Genomic DNA, 26,494 nt, shown 5'->3' on the forward strand with positions numbered 1-26,494 from the left:
TCCACATCCGACTGGCACAGATAATGCCAGTTACTTTTCCATTTGCAATTGGTGTTAGGGTGCAAATCTGATTGGGCGATTGTTATCCCTCTCCCAATCCAATTCCTGTAGGAGGATTAGAGGAGATCTTTTTTTGTGTTGATGGTTTCTTCATTTATTTTTTTGCATTTAAGGGAAAGGGGGTTACCTGTTCTCATGTATAGTTAAAATGTTCTTAACATATACAGACCTTGTTGTACTATTTGCAACAAAAAATAATTTTTTTAATAAGCAAATTCAGTTTATTATTTACTTAATACACTGTGTTTGTATTTCAAGCATGCTACTTTTATATACACTGCATTTCATGTCCCCAGTATAACTAAATCACTCTAAATTTGTAAAACTACTCCACTCTGCATTTTTTTCAATTTTTCTGAAAATTTCCATTTTTCTGGGGAAAAAAAACATTTTTTGCTGTTTTTTTCCATGGCTTCAAAATTTCCGGAAATTTTACATCTCTGCAGTGAATTTAAAGGTGCTGTGCTTTTAAAGACTGGGATATAATGTAATATTGTAGGTAGACAGTTGGGGACATCTCCCTTGTAACATGACCATTGTGCAGCAGGATCCCTCCCCCTTGTTTTATAGCAGGGGTACTATTTTAGTTTAAATCAGACTTTCCACCACTTATCATTTAACATCAATGTTTAGTGTATTTTTGCACATAATTTAATCTACCAGAGTTTGGGTCCAACAGTATTATCAAGAAAAACAATTACTATCTAACCTTATGCACACTCAAACTTTTATTCTAATAGTTTTAGACAAATATTGATGTTATTAGCTAAATTATAACTTATCGACTGTTTCTTTTCAAATTGATCTACTGTAATTCTTTCACACCTGCTTTAAAGCGTCAAACTGTTTTTGTATATCCTTAAATGGATACAATAATTTAACCTTTACTCATGCTGTAAATAGCAATAGAGATAGCGAACATAATGGCCCTGCAGCGACTGTCAGGAGAAATATATCAATATACACGGGAATTCCTGCGCTTGAACTCAGAAAGGGTCTCACTGTGTAATGTACTCTGCACTAAACATATTTCTATACTCTGCACCCTTGTTTTATTACAGTAATAGGTTATGCAGAGAGAATACATAAATACCGAGGTTATGTATGTATACTGGGTAAGAAACTGTACATAATATGGATTACTGGCCTCCTGCCTTTCTCCACATATTCTCAGCCTTTCTTTTTAGACAACTCCCATAAACCATGAAGAGTACCCTAGATGTTCTTATTGCAACATCCAGTGGTGTAGTCTGGCCTAGGCCTATATGGCCATATTCATGGCCAATGAGCTTTTGAGGACCACAGATCACTGCTTTCAACTCACAGTCACAGAAAAGTATTTTTTTGATTTGAGTATTTGCACTGGTTGGGGACAGGGTCTTGCTTTTGGTAATGCCTATGGCATAAACCTCTAAAAATCCCTCGCTTTTTAAACACAATATTATTTTCAATTGGAATCCACACTGAAAGAGGAATCTCACACAAAGTAAGGCAGTGGAAGATCAGTCAATGTCACTGTGCCTTTTCTTAAATACATTTGAATGAATTACTATTGCTGTCTGAAAGGGGACTGCATACCTTTATAACATACAGACAAAGAAAAAAGTATTTGATGGTTTGATTATAAAAATATGTGTAATAAATATACTAAACAGTTATTTAAAACGTTATCAATCTCTGAATGTATGCTGTTAGCTGTGCGTTAAAATGGAAACATTTATAAACAAAAGGTTGGGCTGGAACTATTTTTCTTTATTATTGAATACATATGAATTTCTGTTCCATACTGGTATGTGACAGCATTATTCCACTGTTAATCTATCTGGTTTCAGTGCAATGAGAAGAATCTGAGCCCTGAACACTAGAAACACTAGAACTGCTGTCCACGTATAGGATAGTAAAATAAACTGCACAGGACTTTTAAAATACAAAACATATCATAAATCAAACAAAAAGTGAAGGCAGTAGGGGTTATTCTTGTTCAAAGGTTTTTAAAATGGCTTTAACACCATAGACCCGATAAAATGTCCTGTTAGTTGGACTCTGTTTTGTTGACTTTTCCATGTCGATATTTATTCTGAATGCTCATTGTGAGGATTGGTAGGGGGACCTGTCTTTTATTATCCAGCTGTTTGGGACAGCAAAAAGAGGAAAGAACTGATGTCACCGTGACTCAGCTGATTCAGGGAAAGTTATCTAGATGGAACTGAAAGAGTTTGCTTTCACTCTCTGATGTGACCACCCGTCCTTCTTTCCTGAGTTGGCAAAAGGCTTCATGCAGGTCAAATAAGCATTCCAGTTGAGGTATGATTTGTTTCCTTTGATGATGTCATCAATGGTCAAATAACCATTGATCGCAACAAGTAGTTTAACGTAAGGTATGGTTTATTTAAGGACCTCAAAGTTCTTCTCCTTCCATGGCCTTCCATACTAAGAAGGGAAATCAAAGGCCACAAATGCTTATGTGATTCTCCTTCACTTTCCATGTTGGGCGAATGAAAGGTATCACCTTTGAATAAAGACTCCCATGAACGAATATAGCTATACCAACTTTTCTTACAATTTCTCAGAACAGGAAGTGCACTTCTTTTGTTCAAAATAAAAACATTTTACATATTATGTCATGTTATCAATCTGTCAAAGACCTTGGGTTTAATACACTAGGCTGTCACTGGCAAACAAATTGTTTAACGCACACATACTGTACATAAAGGGACAGTGTAGTGACTTATGGAGCCTCACCTTATGGAGTACTTTATAAGTACTTTAATATGCATTCAGTAAACCTACTAAAAAAGACTTACCTTTAGAGGAAGGCAGAGCACCAGAGCTGCGATATAACACCCCTTAAGTGGTCCCTTATTGTAACAGACAGGAAAGTGCTCCGACTGCTATCAAAGGGATATCAGAGTCCTTGCCTAAACAACGCTAGAGCTGACTGAGGGTTAACATATCACATGAGCACAGGCAGCAGGAAATATGCTCTGCTTCCATTTATTTGCAAGGGGACCACTGAGAATTGAAAGGGACCACTCAGCTACCAAGTGCATTCAATGTATATGATGGCTGGAGTCAGTGGCGGAACTACCGGGGTCGCAGGGGTAGCGACTGCGACCGGGCCCTGGAGTTCTGCCAGTTAGGGGGGCCCAAGGGGTGCCGAGCGGTTGCTGAAAACGACCGCTCGGCAACTCTTGGGCCCCCCTGACTGACAGAAATCCAGGATGCCGCTGCTCCCCGCTGCTGCTGCCGTCGTCGCTGCCGTCGTCGCCGCCGCCTGCCTCAGCGCTGCCCAGAGTGCAGTGTTGGGAGCGTGAGGCGTTTGTCTCGGGTGCCAGCGCTTCACGCAGAGCGCCGGCATATGACATCATATGCCGGCGCTCAGCAGTGAAGCGCCGGCACCCGAGACAAACGCCTCACGCTCCCAACACAGGAGTTGACGGTAAGTGACCTACAAGGGGGGGGGGGAATGGGTAGATCGTGAAAAGGGGGGGGAGATGGGTAGATCGTGAAAAGGGGGGGGGAGTGGGTAGATCGTGAAAAGGGGGGGAGTGGGTAGATCGTGAAAAGGGGGGGGAGTGGGTAGATCGTGAAAAGGGGGGGAGTGGGTAGATCGTGAAAAGGGGGGGGAGTGGGTAGATCGTGAGAAGGGGGGGTAGATCGTGAGAAGGGGGGGTAGGGAGGGAGAGGGTAGATTGTGAGAAGGGGGGTAGGGAGGGAGAGGATAGATTGTGAGAAGGGGGGTAGGGAGGGAGAGGGTAGACCGTAGATTGTGAGAAGGGGGGGTAGGGAGGGGAGATTGTGAGAAGGGGGGTGGGGAGGGAGAGGGTAGATCGTGAGAAGGGGGGTAGGGAGGGAGAGGGTAGATCGTGAGAAGGGGGGTTAGGGAGGGAGAGGGAGATCGTGAGAAGGGGTGGTAGGGAGGGAGAGGATAGAAAGTGAGAAAGGAATAGATGGGTTGGGGGTGTTGGGGGGGGCCCTTAACAGATTCTCGCACCGGGGCCCTGAGGTTTCTAGTTACGCCCCTGGCTGGAGTGTTCCTCTAGGGCTTTAATAAATATAATTTGTATTATTGCATTTCCATAGATAATTATTATAAACAACTTACTTAACAAAACAATATCCTGAAACACTACCAATATAGTAAGCTTAATAAATGTACAATACAGTACAATACAGTTGCCAAACAAGAGATGGGAAAAGTAAGAAATCTAGAAAAATATTTAAATGTTCCATAGATAAAAAATACACTACACTACACTTTATTGTTAGAGAGTCCTCCCCTTCATTTTGCCCCATACAAATATATTTCCTCCTCAATATAAAATTTGTTATAAATTTATTTATGCATAATAATGTATTTGTAATTAAAACCAGGTTATCGCTGAGGTGTGGAATAATTTAGTTGTAAAATGGGTAAATGTTTTAAACCCTACTTTTTATGGTTATGTATGGCTCCTCGTGAATATGGTAAAGGAATGCGTGGAATGTGGTCACTGAACACCTTAAATCTGGAACCATACGCCAACAGCTGAAAAATCTCAAACATAAAGACATCTGTAATCATCCATTCGAAATCATTGACATATGCTTATGAAAGCGAATGGAAACCATATGTTAAGGTCATATGCTAGTAAATAACACTAGGAACTTATTGACTGATATAAGCCTTATATAACACACTGGAGACTGGAAACTCATGACTAGAGGTGCCTTGTTTCCATGTGTTCTGCAAGCTTCCTTCAATCTATAGTAACGCATCACACAGAGAGTAATGACCTGCAGCTTAACAAACTGAGGTAAAATATATTTCGGAGGGATACTAGATGACACTAGCCAAGATAAATTCAAAATCCTGAACACAAATATACTGAGTTAGCTTTTCATTATAATAGACTCCAAATCTATTTTCAAATACAAATATTAATATTATTATTATTTTATTATTATTATTTATATATCCGCAGCAATTTATGCAACGCTTCTTACAACAGACACATTCACAGGATATGACAAAACTAGAACTGACAGACTAAGAAAACAAATATACATTAGGTAAAGATGGCCCTGCTTGCAAGTTTACAATAAAGAGACATATCTTAAATGGATAGCTGAATGTCCCAGATAGCCTCACCAAAGTAGAATGTATATTAAAGTATTTTTGAGTGCTTTAATACAGTATCTGCAAATGCTCTGGAAGATACCCCTCGTCCTATATCCGGGGTCATCTTATAATAAGACCTTAAATAGAGGTCTGACAATAAGACTAAGAGCAAGATCCCCAGCAGCGCTGCAGGGGACCTGGCAGCCAATGAACGTCTGTGCAACCATAGAAGCCCCAGCGGAAGTTCTGGGTAGCAACGGAAGTTGTCTGCACATTGTCTGCATTGGTTGCCCCTACTAGACACCAAGGAGTCTGAAGCACGGGGACAAGTGTGGGGATGCATTGGTCTGAGGGGGCAGAGTGGCATATAGGGGGGTATAAGGCATATCAGGGAGGTAGAGTGGAGATATAGGGGTATAAGGCATATCTGGGGGCAGAGTGGACAAATAGGGGGTATAAGGAATATCTGGGGGCAGAGTGACAAGCCTAGGGTCAGATGTGCATAACTGGGGACGAAGTTGGCAAATAAAAGGAAATAAAAACAAGAAATGCATTTTTCTCAATCATAGTTTTTATTAAACAAAAAAACAACTTTACATGTGAATTAATATTTACCAGTAAAACTTTTTTTTCCTATAGGGTAATCTATATTCAGGCATTTTATTTTTGCAGCTTCCTGGCTCAATTGTGGTCTGAAGATTCTCGTCATTGAAATTAAACGCGCTTTCTGTAGATGTGCATTGGGGTCTCCTTAGACCCACACCTGGGAACAAGCTCACCTTTATATGTTTCTAGGCTTTTGGTGCTCATTAGTATATAAAAATTATGTTGTGTCCAGGGGGCGTTACTTAAATTTTATTTGACAGGGATTAGAGGAGAGCGGCTTGTTCCTGAAAATGTATTCAGCAACTATTTGGTGCCCCTTTCTCTCCTCTGCTCCCTGCAGCCACTTGCCTCAGCCGATACCTTTACCTAGCAGCTAACTATTATGTAATTTGCAACTCTTTTTGTCCATTACAGATGCCATATTTGCAGTGCAGCCAGAAGGAAGACACTGTGAATAACAATGGTATTAATCTGATTGTAACCTGATTTTACTCAGCTGTGCCATATGCATATTGTTAGTGCCACTAATCTTTTTAAATGTCATTCTACAGTGTAAAGTTTATGGTATGCAGATTATAAAAATAGGTCAAAATTTGTCAGGACATTAACTAGCATTCTCGCCAGCGTTCGATCATGGAAACTACTTTTACAAAATGTAAATTGTTCAGTAATACAAATTCTTACTCATGAGTGATCAATGTGCTTGTGAATTTATATGTAGGACCAGTTACTTGGCATTGTTGGTCATGTAATCATCATATCATTTTTGAATTTGAGTGGTGAGGTTGAGCCAGGGGAGGGCTGGCAGCCTAAGGCCTGGGGGGCAAGTCTAGTCAAGTGGCCCATTGCGCCACCAAAGCGGCTGCGAGCGACATTGATAGCAGTCACTCCACCGGCGCCTAATGAAATTAAAGCGGCCGGCGTGCACGCACCGCGCCGCCCAATAGCCATGCCTGAGCTCTTTATCCCACCCCTTTTAAGACGTGGGACGAAGAGCTGAGGAATGGCCATTGGGTCTGACTGCTGCATGATGCAGGGGCGTACCTAGAATATTTGGCACCTGTGGCAGATCCTGTATGTGGCACCCCCACACACAAACTTGAAAACTGCATAGTTTCTATGGTTAGGCAAACATTGACAGGGGTACAGCAAAATTGTTATCATTATATACTTAGGGATTACGCTGTACCACTGTCAATGTGTGCCAATGTGAGACAATACTGCAGTACAACCCCTATCACTATATACTAAGCCAAACATTGATGTGGTGTAGGCCTACCACTTCAGTGACTGGCTTAGTATATAGTAGGGATGCACCGAAATTAAAATTCTGGACCTAAACTGAAAATTCTGCATTAATTTGGCCAAAACCGAAAAAAAAACCAGTTTCAAATACTTTATTAAAAGTAACACACCAAAATTAGACAAAAAAAAAATCAATAACAATATTAATATATATATACATATATATATATATATATATATATATATATATATATATATATATATATATATATATATACATATAATTAACAGAAATCACAATCCTATCATGCCCAGGTTCTAGCATGTACTGGCTGATTGCTGTTTGCAACCATATATATCTATTAATACTGTTATTGAATTATAGGACGGAAAAAAAAACCAGCAATCACACTCCTATCATGCCTAGACAGACTCCCTATGCCATGCTATCCCCCCACACTTCCATGCAATCTAAAACCCTCATTCACAAACATTCATCATAAACTACAGCATAACACCCATCACTCTCACACACTTACTAATATTTTCCTACCTTTCCTCTGGCACTGTCACTTTTCCTCATCCTCTTCATTCTTCCTCTTCTTCTTCCTCTTCTGTGTCCTGTCCTTCCGCACACGGAAGACGGTGGGCGTGGCTTCAGTGTTGTGCGCCGGGATTTGACATCAAGTCCCGATGCACAGCCACAGTTGCCGCGCGCATCGTTTTCGCGGTGGCAGCCGCTTAGTTTTTAACTTTGCGGCTGCCATGAATGGTCGTCTGCTGGCCGCCCGGCCCAGATTCAGGGTGGCCTGGGGGGCAATTGCCCCCCTGCTCCCCGGCCCAGCCCGCCCCTGGGTTGAGCCTGATTCAGGTCTGTTGTCCGTTATTTTAATTTATTCTCTTTTTTGTCACTTTCCTAGATAATTCCCTTTGTAACGTGCTAGGAAATTAACTTTAAATTCTGTCAGATTTTAAACTTTAAATTGGCAGTCGGCAAAAAGGTTTTTATGTAATTCTGTACACCATTCTGCTGTTAAAGTAGTTTGGTGTGCTCGCTTCATCTCCCTCTATCTAGCTCTTTTCCTCCCCTTCACTCTGGTAGCTGCTTCTTTATAGCCCCCACCTCTGCACAGACACAGTTTGCATACAGGCACAAGGTAGCTTATTATTTCAAACATGTATCGCAGCTAGGGTTAGTTGATTCTCCAGATGCCATGACTCTTAGCCAGTCTGGTGTATTAAGCATCATAGGAAAATGAGGGGGGGGGGGGGTCTACAATGCATTTACAGTACAAACACTAACTTTTGTTGACTGCATCTACAATAAAATTCAGCAGCCATTTTGCTGGCTGAACTTCGTAGAAGTTGGTATAGACTGGGGTTGTGGGGTAAACACTAACTGCAGCTCCGATGATATACAGTCAGCCATTACTGGCTGAACACCATTACATTACATTATATTTATATAGCGCCAGCAGTTTCTGTAGTGCTGTTACCACAAAGTCAGTACAATAATATAAAATCACACACAATAACAAACTGGTACAAAAGTAGAAGAGGGTCTGCTCTTGTGAGCTCCCAATCTAGACTGGGGTAGTTGTGGCTCATCTTTACCACTCCAGCTATTGTAAACACAAGTTCTCATGTTGCGCAGGTTCATGATGGTCTGTTAGCTACTACTACCACATATAATTTTTCCTATTAATGAGTAACTAACATTTCCCTCCCAATAGGAAACCTCTTTGAGCCAACAAAGGTAGGCAATGGGGAGAGGAAGCTGCTTTATGAATTTTACATGAATAAAATACAGCCCTGAGTGTTTTGTTTAACTTATTTATTAGTTTTATCAATTAAAAAAACACTTACTGTACCAGAACTTGTTTGACATTTCGAGCAGTCAACCTGCTGTCCAAGAAGTCCAACGTAACTTTCAAATGCATGGTCTCCGAGGCAACGCTGACACAGTGTATGTTGGTTTTCCTCTTGTGTAGTTGTCATGTGTGTTACAGCAGACACAGGTGTGTATTTTAAGTGCTTGCTCTGAACTTTTTCCACACTTGCTGTCGGCTTCTTTATCCATCGTCTCACCTATAAGAGAATGCAAATTTAAGGCATTGTTCACTGTTGAGTTTAAAGGCACATACAATCCATGATGGTACCCACCAAACAGGGGAAATAAACAGTGATTGTTCTGCTGGGTGGCATGGGCACTTAGATGTGGGCCTACTTGCTGCATGTGTCCCCTCTCCTGGAGCAGGGGGATTTGCAGAGACACATTTCTGGAGTGTGATCAGTGATGATACTTCTGTCATGTGAGAACATTATATCATAGTCACATGAAGCTCTGTAATAGAACAATCATAGTTTTCCTGCTCTCCTGGTCATGATTATACATGTGCTCTCGCTGGATTTAACACAGTTTCTGGTTCCCTTGGTCTCCATTTCTGTTTTTCTTTTTTTTTTCTGGGCAGGAGAGCAGTAGTTGACTACATGAACTCCCTACCAGAGATGTATAATTTCCAGAAATTTTGAAGTCATGAAAAAAAAACAGGAAAAAATGAAAATTTTCAGAAAAATTGAAAAAAAAAAAACATTTGTAACTATACATGAGAACAGGTAATTCCCTCAAATGCAACAAAATAAATTAAGAAACCATCAACACAAAAAAACAAAAGATCTCCTCTAATCCTCCTACAGGAATTGGATTGGGAAAGGGATAACAATCACCCAATCAGATTTGCACCGTAGTGCCAATTGCAAATGGAAAAGTTAAGTAACTGGCATTATTTGTGCCAGTCGGATGTGGACACATTGCATCTTTCATAAAGGTCTTCATGTAATATAGTTTTAATACCATGTCATAAACATATTATTTATCATTGTAAAAAAGAAGATATTCCACACTCCATTTTGTTTCAATTTTTTCCGGAAGAAAACAATACATGGCTTTGGCAAAAAACAGAATGGCTTCCTCTGCCCGTTTCACGAAGCCACCCCCCCAGAAGTCAGAGGGCACTAGGTAGACTAACTAGGTGGGACGTTTTAAAATTTCCTTTCTATACTGATATTTGCTTATATTTGGACATTCATCTGTTATAACTTTTATGTAATATTGTAAGAACAAAAACTTGTTTTCCTCTGGCTTTGTTCCAACCCCTCTCTTGCCCTTTTAAACATGCTTCTCGGGGACCAAAATAAATAAATGAACTTCATAGAAAATAAGTAATATTTATACATTTCACAATCACCTGACTTGAAGTAGTGTTGTATTATATAATGCAATCTGTGTAAATGAAAGAACATTTTTCAGCTTTTCTTGTTTCCTATTTAATCCAAACTTCCCATTTTGTACTAGGGAGAAATCAATACATTTTTTTGCCCCTGGGTCACTCCAAAATTCTTAAAGAGGGGCCAGTCTGACTTAGATTAGCCCAGTCAGGGAAGTGGGTCACGTAACACGATGTGTAAATAACACTGGGAAAGCAGCAACTAAAGGAAACCTATGCAAAACATTTACTGCTCTTCTGTTTCAAGTAACAAACACATTTTAGCACACAGGTGAATAATCACTAATCATATTTGGTCTCTGTGGACCAAAAGTTTAAGCTTTGAACAAGCATTAATGGTTATGTATAAAAGGTAACTGTGCTACAACGTTTTAAAAGTGATCTTATCATCATAGAAATCAATGCTAGGGTTTTCCAATACCAAAACTAACATCAAATGCATTACATTTCACACAAGATCTTGCTGTATAAACTTTGTGTATATTTTTCAATAAATAAAATGGAAATTTCCCTTTAAGGAAATATATTAAAAAAACTATTTTTTCTATATACATTATACAGTAAGTGGTAAAATAATTTAGACTGTCAAGAGGTGCCATCAGACCCAGGCTGTATATCTGGCACACTGGGCAAATGCCCAGTTGGTCGCTGGCGAACAGAGCCAAACATGGTATGTGAGCATAAGAAAAGTACTTTCAGCTGTCGGAAGCACTTAAATCATCCGGTAGCCGCTGCCCTTTAAGTGCCAGGGCCTTCCCACCATCGTCATTCTGACCCTGGGTACCATCATCCAGGTTTCTAAGAGCAACAGGTAAAATTATAGCTGTTGAAATTCATATGTTGTTTTTCAATGCTTGTTTTTTTCTTTGAAAACATGATTTGCTAAAAGACATTTTGATCAAAACCAGATGTAATCCTAAAATATATTCTTCATATTCTAGATTTGTGGAAGCATTATGAGCTTTAGAGTGTTGTATGTCCCTCTTTTCATGAGTTTCTTCTAAATTACTCAGACTGCATATTCCAACCGGACAGCAATGAACCTCTATAAATAGGCCTTTTCCTCAGTATTCTGCTCATCCAAGCTTAACTGCACAAACTTTAATACAGCTTGTCGAAGGTTTTACTCTAATCGTTTTCTAATCTTAAGTAGTGTCCATTTTTAACATGGAGGGCTACATAACAACAATGAGAAACATTAGATGGACAAAAAATTCAGAGACAATTTAATGCATATGATAGCTGAGAGGCCCCTATTCATTATTCACATACCCATGTACCCTATGCAATTTGAGAGAGGTTAAGGAAATTAGGTAGGGAGTGTGAGAGAGGATAAGGGAGTTAGGTAGGGAGTGGAGAGAGGGTTGGGGAGTTAGGGAGTGAGAGATATGGTAACTGAGTCAGGTATGGAGTAAGAGAGATAGGGTAAGGGAGTTAGGAAGTGTGAGATAGGTTAAGGGAGTTAGGTAGGGAGTGGGGGGGAGAAGGTAAGTGAGTTAAGTAAGGATTAAGAAGCTATGTATATTAGCTTGAGTGTGTATGTGTTGGAGTGTGTGTTAGCAGATGTATGTATAAGTGTGTGTGTTAGTATGATTGTGTATGAGTTGGCATGAGTGCTTATGTGTACGTTTGTGTATAAGGATGAGTATGTGTTAGTGTGTTATGTTAATAACTGTGGGGTGGGGGGCCAAGAGGGGCCAATTTGCCTTACCTGCTCTGGGACGAAAGGTGCCAGCCTTGCCCTGTACGCAAACCACATATTATAAAAAAAATATCAAAATGTGTCTTTATTTATGATAAGACTCTGGCCTCTGACATAAGTTCAGACTTGTAACTCTCTTTAGTGTCTTAGTGTTAAGTGAAGTCTGGCTTAGAAATATGACTCAGCTGTAGCAAACATTAGATGTACTGTCTGTAAATAACACTAGGAAAGCAGCAACTAAAGAACACCCATGAAAAATGTAATATTTCCTGTTTTTTGCTTCAAGTAACAAAGATCATCTTAGCGCACATTGCTGGGTATCCAGTGACAATACAGATATGCCCCTTACATTAAAAAAAAGATGAGGGTTCCCCTTTTATTAGTATACAGTAAACTAATTTTACTAAACAGGTTGACTGATGAACATGCCGTATTGTGTCAAAGGAGCCTTTTGCATTACAAGCCAAATTTTTTCGCCAAACACCCAAGTTCTGGTCTGACTTACATTCAGTCAGAGGAAATAATAACTGTCTTGGTGAATGTTTAATACTGTATTTTTGGCAAATAAGCAAAGTATCTCTGCATCAGGAAATAGTGGAAAATCTCAAGTAAGCATAATGGGCTTTTTTTTAGAACAGTAATCTGCTTTAGGTCACCTGGTCTTTTCTAAAGAGTTTACAGTCAGATGGTTGTTCAATAATGGTGTGTTAACATGACCCTTGCACAGGAGGAGCAGTAGATGTTCTTTGTTAATTGGACCAATAAACCATTTTACCTGTATCAGTTTTCTCAACAATTTAATATGAACTACACACGACATTTAGAAGTGTAACTAATATGAGGGGCCAAGTACAAAGAGGAGACATATTACCTCCTGCTGCACATATTGATTGTATAGGGAATACTTTTTAGTGATGTTTTCATTGTCTCCTTCCTGCTGACTTTCTTACTTATAGTGGCATTAACCATTACATTATGGCTGTCATCATACATCATACAGTAGGTCTCAATTGTCACCGGAAAAAAAGATGCTGCTGGGGGTATGGGTCTTCTTGTGACCTAAAGGCTGATCACAGCTCTAACCCATGATCTGCTAGTGACTATAGTTGTTAAAGGGTATTCTTAGCTTATCTGCCCCCCTAAGCCACCAATAGGAAAGGAATCCCTCATAATAATGTTGTGTTCCATCGTATTCTTCCTAAGACATCTGTGCTATTTGGAATCAACTTATTTTGAACATTTCCTATGAAATATGAAACCACATAGACCCAGGAAACATATCCTTTTTATTTGCCTTTTCTCTGTAGCTAGTGAGACACAGCTTTGGTTTGTCTAAGTTGTCTTTGGAAGAAGAATTGCTTAATATAGGCTCTGAAACATTTTCCATGATGCATCAAGGAAATGTGTTTCTGATTTAAACTTTGATTTTTCTAGTTACAGTTCATAATGAGATTTGCGGCCTAGACGATTTGTTCTACAGGTCTTTATTAAGTAAGGCCTGTCTTTTTTATTTGGGTGTGTGATTTCTCTTTCCGAGAATAAAATATGATTATAAATTAATTCGCATTTGCAATATGACTAAAGGTGGAAATTATGTTTTACATGCGAGACATGCGGCTTCACAACAGTTAAATGCCATCATATCACCCAAGTGTCTATGTTCAGGAAACACAGCCCCTCTTTGGACGCCATATCCCTTTGTCTCTCTTTTTCTTCCCCCCACAAAAGTTACTGTGGATGCCCATGAATACTACTAAATGTTAAAAAAAAATGGATAACTTAACTATAGGTGTTCAGCACGTTTCCTGTTCTTTGCTAACCTCCTAACGTTTCAAATGGACTAAGAGGGAAACTTTTTAGGGGCTGTGGTAGCGGTGTGTGCATTTTTGACAGCAGTTAGCAGTTACTAGGTTCTACGTAGGATAATGCACTTTACTTAATTAAATATATAAACACATCACCTGCTATAGAACACTGTGATACACTCATACACAACAAGTATTCTGAGCGTCTAGAAAATAGGGACAACAGGGATTGAAAGGTTTAGGTCCAAAAAAGGGACCTTCAGTCCTAGGACACTTGGGTGGTATGTTTTTGTTATATAAAACATAGGACCAAATGATGTGCCATCGCATATCATGATTTTACTGGAATAAAAACAGAATGCTTATATTAATTACTATTGGGTCACTACAGATCATTGACTTGGTGGTGACATTTTGATCCACCATGTTCCCATCTCACATTGCCAATAGAACTCACATTTCTATCACCTTCAAAATAGAATCTGTCATTTGGAACCTGTGCTCGAACACACTGTCCTCTGAACATTAAAAAATAACAACATTTATTATTGTAATAATAATATTATTGTATGCATAATAAATTCAAATTTACCATGTCTTAGGGTGGGAAGAGCATTTTAGACCAATGGGTTCACAAGGAATATCCAGAGCACCAAGTGCTCACTTTTTCTAGGACTGGTCTAATTTCAGATGACCAGAGTGGACCTCCCATATTTTTTTTTAATGTGGCAGATTGCAAGCGGTTCTGTGTTCAGATATTCAAGAGACTTCCTGGTTGCCAGAAGTAGTGGTCGTGGTTGATATTTGCATGAAACATAAATAAACAAAGTTACCATTTACGCAACTTTTTGCAGCAAACATTGCATACCTAATTCTGTACAACCACGGATGGTGGGGTTTGCCTACCACAGCTGCATACAAATGTCTAGTGCTATTCAGCCTGTTTTGTTTTTTAGAAAAAGAGGTCTGCGCTTTTTTTTTGTAATCAATAACTTCACATTTTGTGGTTTTCTTGTTACATGTACATCCTTATTTTTTGTGGTGACCCACTCTTCCTTAGGTCTGTCACATACAGTATACTGATAATTAGTGCTTATACTGTAGGACCACTATGTGTGATCAGAGACACACACCCCTCTCTGGAAGAACTGTTAAATAGTAATTTACATAACATCATTAGGCTTTTGTTGGATGACAACTCCTTCTTATTGGTTTGATTAGTGCAGGTATAGCATACTAAACAATATTACTCAAGTTACTGTTATATAAGACTACCACAATGGTAGCATATAAAACCAACCCACTGGTGTCCCCTTGCATACATCCCATGTGTCCATGTTAACTAGAGACAATGCCTCTTTTGGTATTCTACTAAGGGGCAAGATCAGAAATTGTTGGGCATACTAAAGTTCTGGTGCTACATACTGTCACTCACAGCAGACAATGTCAGATAAATGCAATCTCTGACCTGCTGTACTAGATACAGCAAACATTACCACAAAGTACAGAGGTAACTCTATATGTTAAGGCCTGTTGTACCTCAATGTTCCAGAATAGCTTAGAATATGTCCCAAAAATGTGTTTTAATATTTCTGTCTAACATATTCCTGCAAGTATTCAGAAATTATGAAATAGAACATCCCACACAACTCTCTTCCATAATATCCCTAGTACCCCAGGCATCTCTGTGGCTAATAGTAAGCTTAAATATTAGCACTACAACAGAACGAAACTCATTTGTACATTAGTCCCATTGCATATATCAACACACTGTATTAGTCTTTACTAAAAGCAAGAGGACTTTTATTCACTCCAAGCTTTATAATGATTTACAGATTATAGGTAATTCTGCATGTATGTCTTGCTAACATGAGGATGCATCCAAATGAACCTGCTATTATAAAACACTGTCTAGTCCTAGATTTATAATCCTTTTTCACAATAGACTAGATGAGCGATACAGACACATTTGGTCATCCTATAAGCTTACACATATCCTCCTTTCCCTCCAGATTATTATATTACCACAATATGTCACTGTAAAGTACAAGTCCTATTGTGAGGTCATTGAAATTTGAGCTTTGTCGGATAGTTCACTTGTGAGAGGGAGGTTACATAGTTACATAGTCTGAAAAAAGACATGCGTCCATCAAGTTCAGTCTTTCCCACATCTGTTAATTGCTGTTGATCCAAAAAAAGGCAAACATAGCTCAAGGTTGACTTGTCTAATTTCTCAGAAGACTTAGGATACTAGTGTTTCTTCTTACATGATAATATGTAAATAAATAGTAAATGTTAGTCAAAAAATGTATTGCCACAAACTGCAGTATGCATTTTTTGACACTAGAAGGATATTCTTCAGTCTTGTACCTTCCCAGGTTAGACAGCTATGGAGAAGACATTCACCACACCCATGTTATCCGTAAGAGTGGAGATGTCATGTTGTGCATTACAAGCCAGATTGTCAGTTCATTTTCCCATCCTGCTAAAAACAGGTAAAGGAGGAGAGAATTGGAAACAAGTTAATGCTCAATACTTTGTTAGTGTTTGAGTCATTATATATGACAGATAAAGTCATACATGACAGATAAAATATGATTACCTGCTACCCTATACATTAGATTTTGGAATGAGTAGTTCAATGCTTCATGCCTTAGTCTCCCCTGCATTAGCCAGCCTCCCAATGATACAGTGCTGCTTGTCTCCTTAAAGAAAACCATGAAAAAAATCCACTGGGAGTTAACTTGACGTCAATACACCAGCCAGAAACAACATTTCTTATTTTATTAGCATTTCCATGTCTTCCTTTTAATTTAGAATCTGATGGAAAATTTGCAAAAACTTTGGGTGTTATTCTGCAAATGCTTAATTCTGCAACTTCTTGTGTTGTGAGATCATTGCAGCTAGTGTAATTAATAATGTATAGAGTCTGCCCAAATCTTCTCAAATTACTTTCGTCTAGAACAGTGTTATACAGTAGAGATGTGTACTCAATTTAATTATTTGTCTGTTTGGATCCCATTGAAACACGGATTGCATGCTAAAATTCTGCATATACATATATATATATATATATATATATATATATATATATATATGTGTGTGTCACTATTTTGTCTCTCTCTCTCAAAGTAGTCAGCATTTTTCAAGTTAGTATTCAGTAACCTAGAGGTGACTTGTTTCAATTCAGGTCATATCTTTGTTCAGGTCTGGCTCAAACGAGTACATCTCTTGGCTGGCTTGTTGAAGCATGTAATGATGAGCTTTGTTACGTCAATAGTTTACCAGATAATCAGTGGTTAAACTGAGTGACATTAGACCAACAGAAAAGATCTCAGTATTCAAACAATATTTGTGTTTAGAACTGATTCCATCTAATGTGTGTTATATGTATTAGGTTAATCCTGTTGGCTAGGAAGCAGCTTCCTCATTAGCAAGTTTACCCGGTTTCTTTGGGTGTTTTTAGCGTGTCTAAAAGTTCCAGTGCTAGCACAAAGCTCTTGAAAGTTTGCATTGTGAAACAGTGTGGATTATAACTGAATTCAATGCAAATGCACCATTTAAACAATGGGAAAAATATATAATTTTAGTAGCTTCTGTGGCCCTGCCTGAACCATCAAACCTGAGATCAGGAGGGATGCTCCAGCCATCATATGCACTTTAATGTTTATGATAGCTGTGCCCCCTTTAAATTATCATTTTTGTTCCCTTGCAAAGGAAGGATTAATCAGAATATCCTTATATTTTTGCATTATTTCAGCACCAGTTTATGTTATGTTATGTTAAGTTATGGTATATGTAACACGACTTTTCAGCGGCTGCATGACCTTGAAATCCAGTGCTCGCTATTATTAGCCACAAGAATACCTGCCATAAGCTATAATGTTTGGCTGGTTTGATCTGACCATCTGATCAATTTTAGAACAAAGTTCCTGGCAGGAATGGCATGCGTATAAGGACCCTGCTTGTGAGCTTACATTATAAAAGGAGTTATAACAGAGGCAAAATATTTATAGCCTTTTCCTGGATGTGATTCGCTGGATTGCTAGTTCAATAGTGTCTTTATAGGATTCATATGACAGGATACTGAAGGATACTACCTAACAAAGGTAGATATTTAGGCTGTAGTGTAGAGATATTAGGCATAGACATAAAGACCATAAACTCCAAACAAATAAAAAGTTTTCCTAGTTACTGTAGCCTTTGCAAATCATCCTTTCCAAATAAATTAGAATTTTATTTTTGATGCATAGATATCTATGATGTATAATAAGGGGTCAGCAAAACAGGAGGAAGATATTTCCACCTTCTACTGCATCGTATAGCACAATGCAAACTACTTTTTCTCTCTGCAGTGATGTTGTTTTTCCATCGTCCAAGGTGCATCAAAGGAAATAATTAATCAAGCATTTTTTTCTCATCTAGAACAGATGGCTAAACTAGGACAGATAGCCTAATTATGATATAGAGCTCAATTCCAGTAACCTTGGTGCAGTGCATTTTGTTTACTGATTTGTAATGCATTGTAGGAGAATTTACATTATGTAGTTTCATTTTTTGAGAGCTAGTGATGGTTGGACAGGATAGACTAGTGAACATCTTGTTAAGAAGTCTTTTGTTTACTGTTATTACTATACCGTCTAGTTTGGCTCATTTGCCAGTCTGGTAATAGAGGTACTGCAGGTGCATAAAATCATAATGAAAATGAAAGACACAGTACAGTGGCCCAGGCTGGTCTTTGCATCAAGCATTACAGACTGAAGCCCATGGGGGGGTGGGCAGAATGGGCTATAGTGGGCTTCGACTGTTGTGTAGAGGAGGGGTAGGCGTTTTGGCAGGAATTAAGAGGGGGAGGTTGGGGTCGGTTTTCTGGGCATGGGAGCCAATTTTAGACAGCATGCCTGCTTGCGTGTTCCTCCCTTCCGTAATTTTTCTCTCTCTAGGAAATTGTGTGTGGATTTTGTCACAGTCTAAGGTATCCAGGTATCCAGGGGTATGCAGGGGGTTAATGTGGTGGTAAGAGAACTGTTCCTAACAACCGGTGGGAGGTTCCTTACTTAAGTGGTATTTGGCTCTGGTACCTGGATTGCTCGGCAAGCTTACTGGGTTCGTTGTATAGATTTACATGTTTGTTGTCTTTGTTAACATACATATGTTTATTGTTTTCAGGTTCTGGCATGACAATGACTCTAATAAATAAAATTGACTGTGGCCTTTTCTTTTCCAAAAATACAATTTTATGTTGTGTTTTCATTATTGGGTAAGTCGCAGAATGGTGCTGCTAATCAAATGCCCTCGATTAATTGATCATCAGCAAGTGTGACCACCTCCACTGGCCTAACTACCTCTAGGGGGCCCAGTGAGACCCCTTATTCCTGTCTCCTCGTACCGGTTCAAAAAAGTTTAGAAAGCTATACTGCTGCCCATGTCCTATATATATATATATATATATTTATATATATATATTTATATATATATATATATATATATTTTTATATATATATATATATTTATATATATATATATTTATATATATATATATGACAAGTAAAACCTAATAATTATGTGCTAGTAGAGTAAACAGCTGCATTGCAAAAAGATATATGTAAATCATCAATAAAGTATGTAAGAAAGTATTGCTAAAATAAATGATGGAAACATTGTTAACTTGTAAATTAATTAACTATAATTATAAGACACTTGCCCAATAGAATTTTAATTTAACCAATCACAATGTTGGGCTCTGCTTCTTTGTCGAAGAGAAGACAATAATTCAGGTATGCTGATAATAATGTAGGTCTTATCATCGTTTGTTTTGTACCCAAGTAATGTGTGCTGCGAAAGATGACTCCCTTATTACAGTTTACATTCTATAGACTGTTATTACTCTATTGCCCTGCTGACTATAATTGTTCATTGTGGTGTTCAGAATAATTTATTAAAGTGCCTTGCCTATGCATGTGGTGACTGCAAGCTTCCAATATCCATAGGCACTGCACTCTAATCAATTACTGTAAAATATGACCTTCTTTGTTTTAACAGCTTTTAAAAGTTGTTGATCTGGGGTTGTTCTCACTGTCTTGAAGTTCACAGGTATGCTGATGAGTAATGGATTAAACAGCCTTGTTTTCTTTTACTTATTCAAAGTATTCATGATGGTTTTGACCCAGAAAATGTCCTATCTTGATAGGACTACATCTGGATTCCGACCATAATCTTTCATCTTCCCAATAATTTTGTTGCTGATTATTGTTGAGGCTACCTTTGTAAGCGTAGATAAGGCAAAGGGAAAGAACATAAAATCAGTAGCTAAAGCTTACCCTGACACTATGAGACATTAGGTTCCATTAGGTATAAAGGTTTCTGGTTTTCAAACTAAATATCTCCATAACAATTACACTGTCTAACCAAAAGCACAAGCTATAGATAAATTATTAAATTTGTTATATACTACTTGTTACATCCTGTCTACCCATTGTACAGCGCTACAGAATTTGATGGCGCTATATGAAACCATAAATAATAATAATCTAAGACAACTGCTTGAAACACACGTGAGCTTCAGCTGGATATTAATACACCCATAATAATAACGCAACATCTGAAGAGGTAATTCAGCATTCCGTAATACCTCGCTAATTAGTAATTACAGAAGATCTAGATAAACAAATTCACATGTCTTAAAATGTTGGAGGACCATTAACTGTGAAGAAAGTCAAACTAAAGTACTCAATGTTATCCTCCCTGTGTTATTATTTACAAATATAAAATAACTAATTGGTCGAATGTTAAGACAAAGCCAACGACTACCTAACAGCTACAAAAATTCTATGATTTTGGCCCCTGAATTTACTGTGCCCTTGTAGATACCAGCATATTTTGGATCATATTTAGAATGATCCAATATTTTTGCGTAAAATTAAATTGTTGAGTGATCCCTTTACATTTTCGTGTAGCCCCCTCTTGTAAATGCATGGACAGATTCTGCAGAATTTGCCAATACGCACTTGGCTCTTTCCCTACATTCCAGCTAAGCCACAAACATCTCCTGCTGCCTGCATTCATGTGGCATAATCACCACCAGTCCGCTCCAAAACTGGCTTGCCGATTGTTCCAGTGATGGATCCACCCTGTGAATGCAGACATATTACCCATAGTACCCACAAAGTCCCTTATTTGTTGTAAGGCTAGACTGTCCCTTGAACATCAGCACACTTAAAAAAATGTGAGCATGTCCCAAAATTAAATTTAACATGACAAAACATGTTTGCATATGGCATCTCCATTTCATATTTTAATTACCCTAACTGATTAGTTCTTTTGTGAAAAATAATGGAGGGGCAAATGGATAACTAGAATTTGATTTGATAGAAATATATTGAAAAATGATCTATCAATGTTGCTCAAATCCTACACTTCACAGACAGTAAGTGGGAAAGGAAATACAAATTAATTAGGTAGCACTTGTCACAGATCTTAGCTTCTCATAGGTAAACATTTAAACTAAATATTTCTATAAAAAACTTAAATCAATATAGGTATGCTTAACTATGCTAAACGGTTTCCCAATAGTTGATGTGGAAAATAAGCACACCCTTAGTTATTTGAATACTAATTTTCCCACTTATTGCAACATTTTCCTTCTGCCATTCTTAGGTACTTGTAATAGGGATTTACAGCACTCCTGTAACAACGCCTTATCTGAAATGCACCTTCATGAATCATTCTAGTTGTTACTACACTTGGTAATCTATATTCAGCAGCAAATAATTTTTGCCATGAAACATTACTTTCTTGGAGTATTGTACAAAACTGACAACAACTTCTCTAAGTGTGCTTCATTCCTTTGGATTAAAGTTGCAGTCAGAAAAGGATGACTGTTGCTTATGGGGTAAAGTTAAGCTCAGGCAAAGGTGGATTTGCCAAATAATTTATAGCTTGCAGGCAATAAACTTCTTTCCTAAAGAACATATTTTCAATTTGTATATTTTTGCAAAATCTTGAAGTTAGCATGGAGGTCCAAGAAACTAAAATGCCATACTTTTTTTTTACCTTGTTGCATTGCCACTTAGAGCATGACCTACAGTATCTCACAGAAGTGAGTACACCCCTCACATTTTTGTAAATATTTTATTATATCTTTTCATGTGAAAACACTGAAGAAATGACACTCTGCTACAGTGTAAAGTAGTGAGTGTACAGCCTGTATAACAGTTTCAATTTGCTGTCCCCTCAAAATAACTCAACACACAGCCATTAATGTCTAAGCCTTGGCAGCAAAAGTGAGTACACCCCTAAGTGGAAATGTCCAAATTGGGCCCAAAGTGTCAATATTTTGTGTGGCGACCATTATTTTCCTGCACTGCCTTAAACCTCTTGGGCATGGAGTTCACCAGAGCTTCACAGCTTGCCACTGGAGTCCTCTTCCACTCTTCCATGACGACTTCACAGAGCTGGTGGATGTTAGAGACCTTGCGCTCCCCCACCTTCCGTTTGAGGATGCCCCACAGATGCTTTGCTGTGGTTGCCCCATGGGCGAAAAGCTACACACTGTCCCAATTTATTGCATGATTAGGGTAATGAGTGTATGTGGTAAAAGTTTGAAGAACACTGGTCTAAGTGACTTGATTTAAGAACACAAAAATTAGAGAAGACATATTTCGTCTGGGATATTCAAGTTTCAGTGGCTAACATACAGCTTTCTTATGTGAGCTACTTGTTTCCCTAGACCCCAGTGAATCTCATTGAGTTTCTTAACCTATGGAAACTCAGGTATCACAAGATAACCATACCTGGGGAACTTTCCGAGTTTTGCCCGGAGTCTCCTGGTAAAGCGCTGCTGAGTCTCTGGGTCACTGTGCTATTTCTCTAGGGTGTGTTTAGCCCTGCCCATCCCCCCCATATGGCTTTAAGCTATCTGTGGCTACAGAATTTACAAGACACTGGAAACTGGGTCTCCTGTATCATTGCTAGAATGTATCTGTCCCAGTTTTTGTAGGGCAGTCCCTATTTCTGGCTCGGCTTTTATTTACATTTTATATTGTCTTTGGGGTATTTCACTTGCAAGTAATAAATGAAGTTTGCCAAAAGTTTGCCTTTTCTAAGCCTTATTGCTGTATAAAATCATGTTTTAAAATAGGGAGGAGGCCAGCAGCTAAATTGGGTTGGTCACATACAAATAAAATAGAAAAAAACTGCACTCACAGTCTAACAAGAGTTAGTTGTATTTTGAATAGTGCTGTGATTGTCTCTACTAACTATATATATACACAATATATGAGCATTTTGCCTTTTGATCAGTTCAGTTTATATGTGGTGAATATTACTCATAGACACTCCTTCTGAGGGTTTTTCACACCCTAAAGTCAAAACATTCCACTCGTCCCAGACATCATTGGATACCAGTGATCCACACACATTCCTTTTACTACTGTTAACATAGAAAGGCAGGGAATGCAATCTTGCGTAGGTGGCATGACAAAACAGTCTATTATTCAGGTACCGTGGTATGGGGAAAAAGCTGGCACTAGCATAAAACCAAATGAGCAAAAAATCTAGATTGCTGTTTTACCATTGTTTTCCCTTTCTTTTGTTTCCTCCTAATACTGGTATTAGTCATTACAGCAGTGAGCTAGTGGGTGTTTGTGTGCATTCAAGATTTTTCATTGTTTAAAGGGACACTCAAGACATCATATGCACATTAATCATGGATATTCTGCAGAATCCTCTCCCCATGCATTAGCCTCTTTTTCTGCACCAGCTCCTAGGCTTCAATGACATATGGTGAGCTAAACACATCTCTCGCTTGCTAAAGGATGGAGGTAGTACGATAAACATGGTCACCCCTCTGGCATGTGAGAGGTGAATGCATTCTTCATAATCTAAGGCCTTGGTTGTATTAATACATGAGTATTTTTCATATTGCGTAAAATATTTCCACTGAACTGTATGAACAACTAGGAATGTGCAGCATTGCTTATACTTGCCCAGAATCACCAGCACTGCAAATTCTCCCGGCACTCTTGATGACTTAATATCTCAGCATTTACTACTTATGCTGAACTAATTCATTTTTAATAGCAATTATCATGTATAAATGTATGCCTCTGGATGAAATGCATATAATCTTCAAATCCTCAAGTCTGTTTTATATAGTCAAAGATTTATTAAACGCAGCTTGGTGGTAGGCTGTAATAAAGTATTATAAGTTAATTTCCTAAAGTCAAAAGGCGACTTAATTCCTGGTTCTCCTTTCATATGAGTTTAAATTCTACACATGGAAAAAAAATTTGTGATATTGTCACATATATACACTTTGATATGGTTATACACTTCAGGCAATATCACAAAATGTTATATATATATATATATATATATATATATATATACATATCTTGTATTAATTTATAGCGCAATGCTGATAACAACTCAGTCCCAACAATATGTTAATTAGAAATGTTAACTGCCCTAAGGTAGTTTGAGAAAAATGCTGCACACAGATTCTTCATTTGAAACTTCCCAAGACAATTAATTGGATTTTTAATAAGCTGTGTATTATTTTGTATTTCTCCATTTAACCCCCAAAAGTCTGCCAATTTAGTTTAATAAATATGCAATAATTAAGTGAATTATGATTTTTGTTAGAGCTTCTCTTGATAAGTATTCTACAAGCATTTTTGTTGTAGATCTGTTGTAGCATTAGCATACACCAGGCTCACATTTGGTGATCTAGCAAACTGGGCAAATGCCCTGGAGGCTCGCAGTAGATGGCTCGGGTCACTAACATTTACTGCAGTCTGCGCAGGCGTAATGATACACTGAAAGAGTGTTAAAGCATAGCTTGCGGCTGCACGTATCTAGCACTTGGCATTTTTTCTCGTTTTTAGTGCATGTACACATTAATCACATTACAGCTCTCACAAATTAACAGTCTACATCATAATAAGAAAACAATAAAGGAAAAGTAAAGAGAAAGAAGCCAAGGAAGGAAGAAGAGGAGAAAGACTCATGCAGAAGGCAACCCTCTTCAGTGCTGTGAGAGCATCATTCACCTTCTAAGGCCATGGTCCGGGAGTCTTCCAAACTTCCATTGGTTTCAGCTCTATCTACACTTGGTTGTGCTATTGGCTTCTCATGCTGACAGCTGCCTCCGTAAAATCTAGCAATTAAAATTCAGATTTCTTTATTTCCAGCAACTCTTTGAGAATATGGAACTAAGTCTATCTGCTTTAGACATCACATTTTAACTGTATTATATGTACATAAGGACTTGCCTCAGCACCCACAGGCCTTGCCCAGATTGCATCCACAGGACCTACCCTGTACCTGGATTGTACCCACAGTGGTCTCCTCTGAGTCTGGCTCAAACGCCCCCTTATTCATTCAAAACAGTACTCCATCTCATTATCTGTCTCCTTTCTCCCTATTATTCATTAGAATATTTGTACCCCCTTATCTATCCCTTGCCTCTCCCCCAAAACTTATATATGCACTGGTATATATTTTAGCACACACTCTCACATTTGGACAGACTTACTCACTCACGCCAAAACACACATACCCACATACTCACTAACATGCACTTACGCATACACATCCATGCTTACACACCCTTACAAATATGTATCCATGCTCATACACACATAAACATTTGCACACACATAAAAATCCATGCTCACAAACAGATACACGTCTACATGCTTGCGCACACATATCAATGCTCACACACACATACACGTCTGTGCTCACACACATATGCCCATCCATCTTCACAAGGACAGCCGTGGTCACACACACATAGACATCCGTGCTCACAGACACACACATCCATGCTCACACACACACACACACACACACATCCATGCTTACAAATACCCATGCACGTTGGGAAACCTCATGTTTAACCACAGGGTCACTTATGTTACAGGACCCTGTTCTGTGTCTGCCTTCCTTGGCCAGTCCAAAATTGTTTACAAAGGGCTATTCTGACCTTCAGCCCCAGTATCCCTCCCCTAGCTTTGCCACTGTACTCAATTAATCCTTTATTGGAGCTAAGAGCACACAGAACAACAAACTAGCCCTGACAGCTGCTGGATAAAAATGAACTTGGCAAGAAATTCTTACTAAATTCAGCTATTAAGAAACTTACTTGAACAATCAACTAAAATAATCTTGGAGGAATTTGGTAACTTTTTAACATTTGATGCTGGGTTTCACAAACTGCATGATTGCAAATGGGAAAACTGAATAACACGGATACCAAAAAATGGGCTCTATGAATTGTGTTATTATATTTTCTTTCCCTATATCTCTATTAACCCCTATGTTCCACAACCCTCTAACTTTTCAACGGTTAATGGTGCAGTATCTAGACTGCATATAAGAAGCCAAAACTAAACAAATGTTTCTTTAGGGAGAATAAAAAGAGTTGACAATGTGTATGTCTGTTAAGTAGAAGCGTGTTATTATGTTCCTACAGCTGCAGACAAGGAATGAGTTCATTTGTAATCAATGCCTCTTGAAAATGTCTCATCCAAGTCTTAGGCATTGAAATACACATTTTTACAAACAAAAACAAAATAGTAATTCCATAGGAGAAAAACAAATTCTTATTTTTAGTACAGAAATTATCCACACATACAAATAGTAGAAGATGGTTTAAATAATTGCCATGTAAAGTTGTTCCAGG

General features: G+C 38.4%; 1 protein-coding gene across 1 annotated transcript in view; it reads right to left on the reverse strand.

The window, feature by feature from the left end:
- The window catches only part of LOC149284796 (serine/threonine-protein kinase Sgk1), a 72,666-nt gene that overhangs the window by 39,840 nt on the left and 6,332 nt on the right, over positions 1-26,494 (reverse strand). Inside the window, exon 2 of the mRNA XM_089496235.1 lies at positions 8,875-9,100. Within this exon, the coding sequence (XP_089352361.1) occupies positions 8,875-9,100 (226 nt within the window). The remainder of the gene's footprint in view (positions 1-8,874; positions 9,101-26,494) is intronic.

This window comes from Sceloporus occidentalis, unplaced genomic scaffold (genome assembly GCF_023333645.1).
Source record: "Sceloporus occidentalis isolate IW3139 unplaced genomic scaffold, rSceOcc1.0.p SCAF_88, whole genome shotgun sequence".
Taxonomy (NCBI): Eukaryota; Metazoa; Chordata; class Lepidosauria; order Squamata; family Phrynosomatidae; genus Sceloporus; species Sceloporus occidentalis.